Raw genomic sequence first — 13,147 nt, 5'->3', positions numbered from 1 at the left:
GTACCCACCAGTACACTTTGTTAGCATGATCTTTGATATGGTGCATGCCATACCTAATCTTGGTTCATATAGTACCGATACTTGGTGTTTCGCACCTTGGTTTCAAAAAAGTTGATATGCCCCAATCTTATTTCCTATTATAATTGAAAAAATAGACATGGCTTGCTAGGTTCGGACATTGGTTTTGTTTGGTATTAAAATATTTTCATAATTCATAACAGTGGGGATTATTAACCATTATATTTGGTAATAATGGACAATAACAGAGATATTATGGTGTTTCTTTCTTGCTAAAATCAATGTCGACTAAATACTTTCTTTAAAGAAGTTTGTACGAAGATATGAATTATATTTTGTTCTTATAATGGCTGCTGTAAGAGACACCGATTGAATAATTGATGCTATTTTGAAACCCGTATTACAAAAAAAAGAGGGAGCAAGCAGTATTCTGGTTCATCCCTCTATTAAAATACAATTTGTGAACTCTCAGATATATTTTTGATAGGGAAAACTCTTGCTACCCCAACAACTATTAATTCAATGTCAATCACAAACAAGACGTTAGGATTTGGATGATCTAATTAGTCAGACATTTCTGGCCTTCCAAAAGATTGACCATGTCATTTACCATTATATTACCTAAACAAGAGGTGCCTTGCTTGGGTTTTGCTACAAGAGATTAGAATTCAGATGATGTAATTGGTTAGACATTTTCCGACCTTCCAAAAGATCAACCATGTCACTTACTGTTATCATTATTGAGACAACTAAAAGATGACTGGTAATTAGTTAGTGGTGAAATCATCATTCAATTGAATGTATGACTTAAAGGCTCCATCTATTAAATGGTAACCATCAACTTACTGGTTAAATACAAAAGAGAGCTGACAGTGACATGGTGGTGCATCATACCACAACCTGTAGCTGTGAAAACTGAAAAGCATAAAGAACATCATAATTCATAAATTTAGAGAGGAATACAGCGCAACTTTGCAACTAGTCATGTTTGATATTGCTAAAGTAATCATTTCCCTGAATATTTAGGGAGGTAAAAAGACAAGCATACATATAATGGACAGGAGCATATATAATACAATATAATATAATGCAATGTAGTGTAAATGAGAGATAAAGTTTAGATGATGAACCTGAAAAAGTGGAGGCAAGGCAAGAGACTACTGCTGAAGAGATCTTGAGAAGATGTAGCAATGATATATTGAATGCCATGTTAACAATGACAAACAACAGTGGTAGCACTGGTGCTCCTTCACATCCTGTTATAAGCTGATATTGTTACTACCATCTCTTTAACAATCTCATAAAGAGGTGATTATGTGATTATAAAAAAAATCTTACATTCTATTTACTGTGTGCAAGTTTTTTGGGGTTTAGTAGGGCTAAAACAGAAATAAGAATTCAAGAAAAAAATATCATGACTTACCTAATTTTTGGTTGAACCTATTAATTAATTTTCCCTTTATTCTTGGTCTATGGTGTACCAAGACAAATACTAACTAAACAATCCCAACATATGAAGGATGAACATGGAGACTATCCTGGTTTAACTCGAGCTTTTCAAGGCATCATTCATAAGTAAATGGAGCCAAAAAAATATTTATAGAGAAAAATTGATAGTTTTGAATTCTAGAAATACTCTAGGAACATTCCGTCTGCTAATTTTTGTGTAGAACTACTCTAGACTCCATGCAAGATTGCCAATCTCCGCAACTGGTTTCTCTTTCTTTATTTCGTCAATTAGATCTGATTTTCCAGTCCAAATAAGAATTTGGTGTTTCTAATAATCTCAAAAGCACTTTCTATAATAATACACATCATAAACAAGAACAAGAGAGAGAGCGGAAGAGGCAGGGGGATATACTAAAAAGTAAAAAGGCATCCCTCCTCTCTCCAATTGATATCTTACATTATACCTGCAATTCCCTTAATAAACAACTAATACTTGATTTTTTTTCTCTTATCTGATTTCTCCTTAAATTAATACCTGCAATTCCATTAATAAACAACTAATACTTGACCTTTTTCTGTTATCCAATTTCTCCTTAAATGTAATCTACAATTTCCTTTAATTATGAAAGGCTGATAATGCATATTGCAGATGTTTCACTCTACCAAGAATCTTTCCAAATAAGACCCTTCCTACATGATAGCATGTTCTTTTCTTCACTATACCATACAAAGTTACCTTTACATTCAGTTGAACTGAAAAATTATTACAAGTATTTGCTTTTTATGTACAAACAAATTCCATGATGGTTTATAATAACAAACCAAAACAATATTTATAATTTTATTTATGTACATATACTTTCGCATATCTGGGGATCATTAGTTATAGGAAAAAGATGTATCATTTAATAGTACATGCAAATTCATTGATAAGTTGGCATAAATTTATATACATCAATATTGGTGTTAAGGTAGTACATAAATAACTTATAAAGCGCATATAAGATTATCTATTTTGTGTTGCCCTAATAATTCTACCATATCAAAAAAAGTGTATAAGTATTATGAAATTGCAAGTCATGATTTATCCACCATGTGTCTTGCATGTGCCAATATATTAGTAGCTTAAAATTCATTATTACATATTAATATAAAACAATACTCTTTCTCATCTATTTATGAGAATCTTTTCATTTAGAAGTCAATAGTTTTTCCTTCCACTAAGTCAATGCAAAATGATTATCCTGAGGCTACAAGAGTGATTTACGAGATATAAAAGATATTTTTGTAGAGAACATGTATGATAAATTCAAAATTCAATATCATTCCCAACTCCTAAAGGCAATGTCTTATTGTTCCTTTGATCAAGATTTTTATGCACATCTTCTTATGAACCCATCTTTTCTTGTTCCAAACAATACATTCCCTTAAAGCTCCTAATTCTTTCCACCTCTTTCCTTATCACTCATGCACCTTCCTTCAGACCTTACTTCACAAGTTTTAAAGTTTTCCCTCTTGTTCATGGATTGGAGAATCATACCATCTGTTCTGTATCATAGAGTGCATACCATGTCTGTATAGCATGGGCACAATACGGAGACACTTACCCTTTTATCCAGCATGTTGGTCTGTCCTAGATCAAATTGGTCCACTAATACAGACCTGGCATGGACCAGCATACGACAGCATGGACCCATTTTGGTATCAGCAAGTTTCAGCATGTGCGTGGGCACATGATCAACATGGTATGTTATGTATCTTGCCAGATTATGATAGCCACGAGCACAACACTTGATATTTAGTCCTCAGTCCTGTCTTATACAATGGCGTGATGTGTCAACAGGGTCTCCTCATTGATGCTCTTTATAATGCAGCACCCTTAGAATCTTTCTCCACCTCCATTTTGAAGATGGTGTGATGCCTTTTCACATTGATACCTTAAAATGTGCCATCTGTTATTAGTGAATCTACAATTGAGACTCACAAAAATATGAAGAATTTAAAGAACATCTCATAAAGTACAATCCTTCATATATGTGTATATATGCATATTTGACTTTTTTATCATCATTTCATGACGGCACTTCCAAAATATTCAATTTATTCATCTCCATGAAGTTTGATTGCATGCAGAGAAGGTTGTGAGATCTATGTTTTCCAAATGACAGATTATCATAAGTAGAAACAGAATCCAAGCCACAATTGGGATTTTGGTCATGTAATTATTAGCTACTATCTCTAGCTCTACCCAATTATTTCTCACATGAGCTTTGCATTGAATAGCAGATGCAATAGAATTTAGTATTCATGGTATTTTAGTAAAACTTTTATTACAAGATTATAAAACTCCTGAAAAAAGGAAACTACAGAAAGCTGAATAGAAGGAACAAGTTTTTAACGATGTACCACTTGATAATGATCCTATATTTAGGAAACAGGCTGCTCCATCTTTAATGTATGTTGGCAACTGATTGAAAGGAACACCCCATAACTTTGACAAGAAAGGTAGTAAGAGACAAATGAATAGTGCCTGCATAACCAAAGATTTTATATAATGTTTACAAGATCGAAATCATAAAATAAAGATGGAGATGTTCATATGACTCAAAAACAATGAATTCACATTGATCGTAGAGTTTTTACTTGGAAAGCAGATCCAAAAGAGTTCACCACAAAAAGATCAACCGATCCTGCCTGGAGCATATAGGCATTACTTGTACTTCAGTATTTTACATACATGATTCATGCACAACCCCGTGAATAGAAAATGTAACAAGAGAATCAATTAATAATCAAACCAAGCATGACTTTCTTGAAAAAGTAGATTATGTAGTACAACTCAAAGAAATTAATGATGCAAACATACACTACCTCCAATTTCTTAGCAGCATCCAAAAATATTGTTTCCTGCATATGACAACAGTATTGTACTGCATTAGAAGAAATTTGTCTTAGAGGGGTTGAAAATCAGTTTTTAATATCTGCTTTAAGTATTAATACCTTCAACACTGTATCAGCAGCTTGAAACAAGAATGAGATTATCATCAATAGTGTCCAAAAAATTCCAGCATTTTTCAATGAATCACCAGCGCCAGATCCACTGTACAAGTTATAAACAATTCTCATATGACATACTGTCTAGTGGCACATTTATTAACTGGATAGAAGATATATCCGCAAAAAGATAATCAGATTAAAAAACAGTGATCCTAAAATTTTTGGCATATATGATTGAGAAAGAGACATCACATTTAGCCCCTGCTAATTTGTAATTATGAGTACATGAATAAAAAAAAAAAATACTAATTTGACAATGAAATTACAGGCATCATTGCAATTTATTTTTGCAATATTTGCCGAGAATTATAAAATGCATACAGCAAATATAATAATCTTTTAAGAAGTCCTTTACAGAAAATAATCTTATTTATAAAAAAAAGGTTTTAGTTGGATATTTGAGTCATTGCAAGAATCCTTTAGTTAGCTGATGAGTTGTTCATTTCTTAGTGACATTTATGTAAATTTTGGAGACAATAGACAGCTGGCCGTTGACGCGACAGCAGGCCTGCAGACTGGGTTGCTTAGTTTGAGAAGGATAGAAGGTCAGCTTTCTCGAAAGTGGTTGAGACTGTTTTAGAAATGATTTTCAGCCTATTGATTAAGAATAATATTAAGCAATGTTATCAGTGTCATAGGTTAAGATGATGATGTATATGTGAGGGTGCCAATTGGTTCAGTTAGTAAACAGAGGGTTGCATTCCAATGAATTGGGTTTGAGTCCCACCCTCACACCGAATTTGGCTGGGCTTCCTCTATTCCTCGTTCTTAAAAAGAAAAAAAGAAAAGGATGATGAATTACGTTGAACTCAAGGCCGTTAACTAGGAAGGTGACCAATGGAATATGTTGTTTGCAGAGCATACAATGTTGATTGATGAGAGGTGGAACAATCTCAATTCTCAAATAATTCTCCATTACCTCGTGCTTCATTTATGCAACCCCTACAGACCCTTTAATATGCTCAATTAGTTCATATCATATATCTATCTTGACATTTGAAATTCTGCTACATTCAACTTGTCTGTATGAACCACTCTGTTGTCCAAAGTTCCAAATATAAAGCTAATATATGCTTGTTTATCCAAAGATATTAGATTAAAATCATTAAATAAATGTTACTAGTTTAGTGGATTAATGCGTTGTAATTCTATTTCTGTATTAGTGGTTCTATTGGATGGTTCAAGGTGTATAGGTGATTATGGTTGGCTGCTAAAGGGTGGTTATTGTGTAGAGTATATAAGTATTCATATTAATTATAAAGAGTTAAGGAGATTTAAGACAATTTTTTGTTCTTCTTTTGAACAAATTAGGAGGATCAACTTCTTTGAAGAGGATCGACCCTTTTTGTCTGTTTTCTATTTTCTATTTTTATTTTAATTAGGCATATATCAAAAGCATTGCAGGCATTCTTGCCCTTCTATAAACTTTTCTACTACATGTTGATAATAAAATATCCTAGAAGCACCTTTCGGCTTCATCCAACCAGTTCTACCTCTATTACATTTGTCCTCATCTATATCACCATTGTTTCATATAATAAATACCACATAATGTTCCAATCACTCTGTAGTATTTTTTTGTCCATCAATCTTAATTTGGATGTTTTCAATAAATCTGCATTTGGCGTACTCTATTTTTGTTATGATAATTTAACAGTCTTCATATAGGCTTCTTGAATATCCAAATATTTGTAAAGTTTATAATGATCGTTCTTAAGTTAAAACAATTTTCTTCTGTACTAAGTCGCCTAGTTGGTCACTGTCATTGTGTAGCAACATACTTCAATGATTAGAGGTCTTGTCATTTGGAGTGGCTAATTAACTACGTTTCTCAATTAAAACTTCTGTACCTTGAATTCAGTGGCTATTCCTTCTTTAGCATTTTCTACCTAGTTGCTTCAAATGTCAGATCTTGAGTTAGTATTTAAGGGTTATGATAAAGGAGTGGCATAAGAAAACCTAGATAGAAGTTCTGATGAAGGTTTTGCAAAGGTTTGTCTCAATAGAAGACGTTTCCCTTGAGGACTTGAAATAATTGGTATGGCTTTTTAAATATGTTCATCAATATGGACAATAAACTAAAATGTTGAACCATAAGAAAGGAATTTGGACTTTGAAAATAATATGGAGTATAACTGAAAAGGCTTATGCAATAAATATCTATAGGTAGGATAGAAATTGAAGCATTAATAGATGATAATATGAGATACCTTGGTTCTTCGATGATTTGAGCATCTGCAGAATATGCTACAGATGGCCCTTGATGAAGAAGCTTTTAGATGTGCAAGTTAGATAGAAGATTGGAGGAGACCTAAAAGAGATGAATGAAGTGGTGAAAGGATTTGAAAGCATCACTTTTTTCTGGCTTTTCAAGGGAACAATATGATTATAAATCTGACCCCAAATTGATGAGATGACGTCTGCTGTTCAAGACTACTTCTAAGGGTAAACTGTTCAATTTTTAATAGTCGCTCCGGATAACTTCTGGCTCATTTTTGCACATTATCTCATGTATATATGAGCATATCTCTTTGATATGAAGTGTCAGTCTCTCTTAAGTGTGTATTCGTAATTACCACATCACTATGGAATGCTTTTATAAACTCATCATTCTTGTCCCATTTATGATGGCTCCATCAGAAAAGTTGCTGATGTTAAGAAAGCTTCTTTAAGAGTGAAAAAATCATAGAATATGGCTTATATCTGAAGGGTTTTGCAAGGACTCATGATTATGCTTTTATAATGAGGAAAATTCGAGGAGAATAGGCCAAGTTCAGGTGACACAACTGCATAAGTTCCAACTGAAAATTATCATGGCAATGTTTGTTTAAACTCAATCAACTTCTAATCTATTTTTCTAAAATACACATGCTGTTTTATATTTATTACCTTGCTACAGTTATTATCACACCAATGGTTACAAGAAAACAACCGAGAATTTGGTTGAATCTATATCGTCTCCCAAGAAAAATAACTGATAACAGAAGCTGCCAAACAAGAAAGGTCTGCAAAAGACATTAAAAGTTTAAAACAAATATAGATCATGCAATCTGGATTCATTTATTTTGATATTATGACTAAAGGAAAGCTGCAAAATGTATCTCGTCACCTGAGATAATATTGGAATTGATGCTCCAGAAAGAACAGCTACCTCAACAAAAAGCAAACAAATAATATCTATGAGTGAAGCTTTCACATGTTAACCATCTAAATGTAAGAACAAAAGAAAAAAAAAAAAGAAAAACCAAGACAGGAGACCTAATGTCAAAGCAATAAAGGCACCAAAACAAATGGACATTCTTGAGACAAATTGGTATGTTCTACCTGTGTGAATCACATATAGCCATTAAAGATCAGACAGAAACTGGTTCAAATAACACAGAACTCATATAGATGCTGATGAACATTGGAAAACAATTTCAGAGATACTAGCTCTAGAGCTTTCTTATTATATGTGTATAAAGTTCCAGTATCATGTGCCAAAATTATCCTAGTATACCATGGCCTATCACATTGTGCAATGCTGCTGGAAAAATATATAACCTTATCAACGCATATGCTCACATACATTTATATTTTTTCTACTTCAGAGTATGAATTTTGTCAGAAAATAGGCATGCATTGCATATTAAAACCACATATTTGACTCATCTAACTCAATTCTGCATCTAAATGATCTAGACATGCATCTTGGTGCTGGATTTCATTGCATAAATCTAAGAAATCCCTAATATCAGGATATCAACTATCTAGCTGATGAAGTTGTATTGTATCACATATTATATAATAGCACTATCTGTATGGTACAGGGCTTACAACATGTTCAATGTATGAGAATGTATTGACTCATATTGGCCTGTATTATCTAAAAATTGATATCTAGCACTAGAGGTTGACATCAACAAATAGGTTAAAATCATACAATTGATACACTGAGAAGCAGTTAGATTATTGTTATTGTAGTATACCTCCAGCTGCCATTCCTGATACTGCTGCCAGAGCCTCCAAGAGTCCTACAGCTAGATATGGAGTCTTTGGTAGAGAAAGCATCTCATTGGTAACAATGCCAGAATGATAGCGGGCATACAGGATAGAGAAGTAAACCACCACATATCTGTTAAACAAGCATGTATATATGGAAAAATTAAGATGACATCACTTGCTACAGTGGTAACCAACAAAGTTCCAGCCATTTATGTAAGAGACCAAAATTATTGAAAAGTATGGCTGTAGAACAATAATCCAATTTATAGTATTGCCTGATCAATGAAGTTGACTGTCAGAACAGTGTTAATACTCCATGCTCCAACTCCAAAGCATTGTACAAGTTAATTTTTGTGAAAAGTGATACGAACAAAGCTAATTGAATTTACAGTTGAACCCAATGAGATACAGAATGAAACAGAAGTAACAACTTTTCAGTGGTTACCAGTGAAGCAATGAATTTGATCGCTGCAAGAAACCACCCAGTATATTAAAAATTTTTAGAGAGCTAAAAATTCAGTGATAAAGCAACAAACCCCCCCCCCCCCAAAAGGAAAAAAAACTCTGGTTCAAATATGGAAAATTATCTTTACATGCTTTGTCCACTCATGAAAAACCAAATTTTCAAAGCTCTTAGGTTTTCACAGTGGAAAAGAATATTAGTGCAAATGATGCCAAAGCTGGATCAGGAACAGAGTTGTATTTTTACAATTCTACCCACCGCATGATCCATGGCTTTGATACTTAAAAGGTTAAGGATAAGCCTATTCATGCTCTTCTAGGACATACAGTCTTGTCAAAAGACACATAAGCTGGTCATAGGACAGAAATTGGCAGAATCACCAGACCAATCAGCATATATGAGAGCCTTGAGTTTTACTGAGAAGGTCAAAAAGAAATACAAGTGCAAGCAATGTTGAATGTCAAAGAATGCATAAAGAATATATAGTAAATGTAGAAAGAAGTGTTAATAGACTAGTTTACCACATTCACCCTATGAGCAGTACTGGGCCAAAAGATGGTCCCATGGAGAACAAAAATTAAGTGACCACCAAAGTTCATCAAGGAGAGGTTCATGACTACTGGAATGAATCTTAATATATCTCCAACAGTATGCCAAAAAGTGTGAGTTTAACTTGATAAGGTGATGATTAATTAAATTCAAGCTGAACTTCTACAGCAGTAAATACCTTGAATGAGTGAAGGTGACCTAGATATCACCATCCAAACCTCTTTCCATCAAATATGGGTTGGGTATAAAGCACAATCAAGTTGTGAAGGGTCCATGAAAGGATGGATCAAATTCTGTGACCTACCATCAACCTGATCTCAACCCTGTAGAAACTTTTGTCAAATTCCTCATTGTGGAAAACTCAAGCAGAAAAGGACTAGCCATCTAAGTGACAAGGCTAATTGGTGGGTAGAGAAATCTACCTTATTCATTGCAGTTAAAGGTCTTAAGCTCATGAAATCAAGAAGCAAGCCTCTAACTTTCCTGGAGATCTGAAGAGAATTGAGTCACTAGACAAAGGGAGAAGATGATAGCTTTTGATAAAGGAAGCTACATTCATCTCTGAAGCATGAATAAGCCACATAGATGGATGAAACCCACTCCACAGAGTGAAGGCAATCTCAAAAAGTAAGCCACAGAGATGATGTCACTTTAAGGGGACAATTTTGAAAATGCGCGTTACTGATGATTATTATTGTTGCTGCGAGTCTCAAAATCTAAGATGATGAGATCGGAAGAAGCCACGCTGGAGGGGCTATAGCAATCCGATCAAACAAGTCTACAAGGAACCTGCAAAACAAATCAAGGAACCGGATGGGGATCCTCCGGTTCTTGACCCTCCAATGCTTAAGTCATTTCGAGCCTTGAGAACAAGAGACGGAAAAAGTAGAATAGAGAGCAGGAGGGTTTGTGTGGAATTAGATGGTTTGTGACTTTGTGGGAGCTAAAGTCCCAGCGGCAGAGTCTCCCTTTAATTTAAGCTCTAGTTTGAGCTTGGGACTTGAGAATCGGAACTTATCTGAAGAATCCTTTGGCCTTCTATTTATAGAGGAACTGATGAGGCCGCTAGAGAGTTTGTTAAGCCGTTAGAGGAGTTTGTTAGACTGTTGGAGGCCAGCTGTAAGTGAGCTAGAGCATAACTGTATGTGTTAGCTGGAAATGAGATCATACTTAGCTGTATGTGCCAGCTGAGGATGGCTGCATGTGAGATCATGGCCAACTATGGCTTAGTTGTAGAGATTGTGGCTGGTTCTTGCAGAATGATTGCTGCTACTAATGTAATGACTCACCTCGGTAAAAGACTGAAGTGAGATCAAGTATCATATGAGACCAGACATCTCGGATATATGGAACACTTTACTTCAGATCGGTATTTATATGAGTTGAAATGAGTCAGATCGGTATTTATATGAGCTGATCATAACACTTCACCAGATCAGCCTCTGATTCAGATCGGCTTTATATGAACTCAGCCTCCAATTTAGGTCGGCTTTCTGATGGGCTCAGCCTGTTGAGATCGGCTTTAGGTTGAGCTCAGCTTCCAGATGTTCTCAACTTTCTGTTGAGGCTGGCTCTCGTTGAGGTCGGTTTTGTGGTGACCTCGACCTCAAGTTGAAGTCGATTTTATGGTGACTTCGGCCTTAAGTTAAGGTCAGCTCGATGATGAGGTGAGGTGGGATAACTCCCACAACACTTGCCCCCCACTTCTGAGTCTGAAGAAGTTGCTTCGGATGAAAGTAGTCCAAAAAATTAGTTCTCAGCTTGTTCGAGGTGACGAATTTGTACCATTTAATTTTTCAAGTGAACTGCTCGTAACCTAGAGTAGATCGAAAGATATCTTCAATCCGAAGATCGGTATTTAATAGAACTTCAAAATAACCTCGATTCGAAGATCGATAATAGAATTTCAAGTAACTTCGATCCGAAAATCAATAATAGAATTCCAAAATAAATAGAATATCAAAATAACTTCGATCCTAAGATCGATATCTATATAAGCTGAAAGATAATATCGATTCGTAGATCGGTATTTAAGAGATCTTATCTCCGTTTGTGCCTTTTGGGGCTCTACCAATCCGAAGATTGGATTTGGAGAGATCTTATCTCCATTTGTGCCCTTTGAGGCTTTACCAATTTGAAGATTGAATTTTCATAGATTGGAAGATAATGTGCAAGAATAAGTTCATCAAAGCATTTTTTATTGATAATACTTTCGAAGATTTTCAAAATTTCAAGTACAAGAAGATCGGTATTTTGCAGGATAACTTCAATCCTGAGGTCGGTATAATCTCGACCCAGAGGTAGGTACTTTGAAGAGCTGAAAAGATAATCGACCGTGAGGTCGGTATCTATGTGAACTGAAATATAACCTTGACCTTAAAGCCGATATCTAATAGAAATCCAAGATAACCTCGACCTTTAGGTCAGTATTTGATAGAATTAAAAGATAATCTCGACCTTCAGATCGATATTTTATAAAACTGAAAGATATCTCAATCTCCAGATCGGTATTTTATAGAACTGAAAGATAACCTAGACCTTCAGGTTGATATTTTATTGAATTGAAAGATAACCTCGATCCTGAGATTGGTATATTATAGAACTGAAAGATAACCTCGATCTTCAAATCGATATTTGATAGAACTGAAAGATAACCTCGACCTTTAGATCGATATTTGACAGAATATCAAGATAACTTCGACCTTGAGATCAGTATTTGATAGAACTGAATAATAACCTCGACCTTCAGATCGGTATTTAATAAAACTGAAAGATAACCTCGAACTTCAGATCGGTATTTGATAGAACTGAATGATAACCTCGACCTTCATATCGGTATTTGATAGAATATCAAGATAATTTCGACCCTGAAGTCGGTATTTGATAGAATTGAATAATAACCTCGACCTTCAGATCGATATTTTATAAAAATAAAAATTAACCTCGATCTTAAGATCGATATTTGATAGAACTGAATGATAACGTCGACCTTCAGGTCAGTATTTGACATAATATCAAGATAACTTCGATCCTGATGTCGGTATTTGATAGAATATCAAGATAACTTCGATCCTGAGGTCGGTGTTTGGGAGATCTTATCTCCATTTGTGCCTCTCGGAGCTCTATCAATCCGGAGATTAGATTTTGAGATCTTATTTTCATGCCTCTCGAGCTATACAAATCTAAAGATTGGATTTTAAGGAGATCTTATCTTCATTTGTGCCTCTCAGGGCTCTACCAATCCGGAGATTGGATTTAGGAAGATCTATAATAGAATTTCAAGATAACTTCGATCCAGAGATCAATATTTCATAGAGCTGAAGATAACCTCAACCCTAAGGTCGGTATTTTCAAGATATCTTCGACCTTCAGATTGGTATTTTATCGAGCTGAGAGATAATCCCAATCTGTAGATCGATATTCGGAAGATCTTATCTCCATTTATGCCTCTTGGGACTGTACCAATCCAGAGAATTGAATTTTGAGGAGATCTTATCTCTATGCCTCTCGGGGCTCCACCAATCCTGACGATTAGATTTTGAGATCTTATCTCTATGCCACTCAGGGCTCTACTAATCTTGAGGATTGGATTCTCAGAAGATCTTATCTCTATGCCTCTCGAATCTC

At 34.8% G+C, this 13,147-nt stretch overlaps 1 protein-coding gene across 4 annotated transcripts in view; it reads right to left on the bottom strand.

The window, feature by feature from the left end:
• Nucleotides 1–13,147, bottom strand: part of LOC105057594 (protein CLT1, chloroplastic) — a 79,080-nt gene that overhangs the window by 31,323 nt on the left and 34,610 nt on the right. The window contains exons 2-10 of one of the 4 annotated variants that reach the window (XM_073248420.1): nucleotides 8,493–8,638; nucleotides 7,634–7,671; nucleotides 7,414–7,529; nucleotides 4,468–4,567; nucleotides 4,339–4,397; nucleotides 4,111–4,186; nucleotides 3,874–3,997; nucleotides 1,149–1,274; nucleotides 827–933 (exon numbers count right to left, since the gene is read on the bottom strand). In XM_073248420.1, the coding sequence (XP_073104521.1) occupies nucleotides 842–933; nucleotides 1,149–1,274; nucleotides 3,874–3,997; nucleotides 4,111–4,186; nucleotides 4,339–4,397; nucleotides 4,468–4,567; nucleotides 7,414–7,529; nucleotides 7,634–7,671; nucleotides 8,493–8,638 (877 nt within the window). In that variant the 3' untranslated portion in view covers nucleotides 827–841. Of the gene's footprint in view, nucleotides 1–826; nucleotides 934–1,148; nucleotides 1,275–3,074; nucleotides 3,405–3,873; nucleotides 3,998–4,110; nucleotides 4,187–4,338; nucleotides 4,398–4,467; nucleotides 4,568–7,413; nucleotides 7,530–7,633; nucleotides 7,672–8,492; nucleotides 8,639–13,147 lie in introns of those variants that run through there. The other 3 variants (XR_012136733.1, XM_073248419.1, XM_010940243.4) reach the window with 3 other exon arrangements.

The sequence above is a fragment of the Elaeis guineensis genome, chromosome 14, assembly GCF_000442705.2.
Source record: "Elaeis guineensis isolate ETL-2024a chromosome 14, EG11, whole genome shotgun sequence".
Classification (NCBI taxonomy): domain Eukaryota; kingdom Viridiplantae; phylum Streptophyta; class Magnoliopsida; order Arecales; family Arecaceae; genus Elaeis; species Elaeis guineensis.
This window is presented reverse-complemented; position numbering and strand designations above follow the sequence as displayed.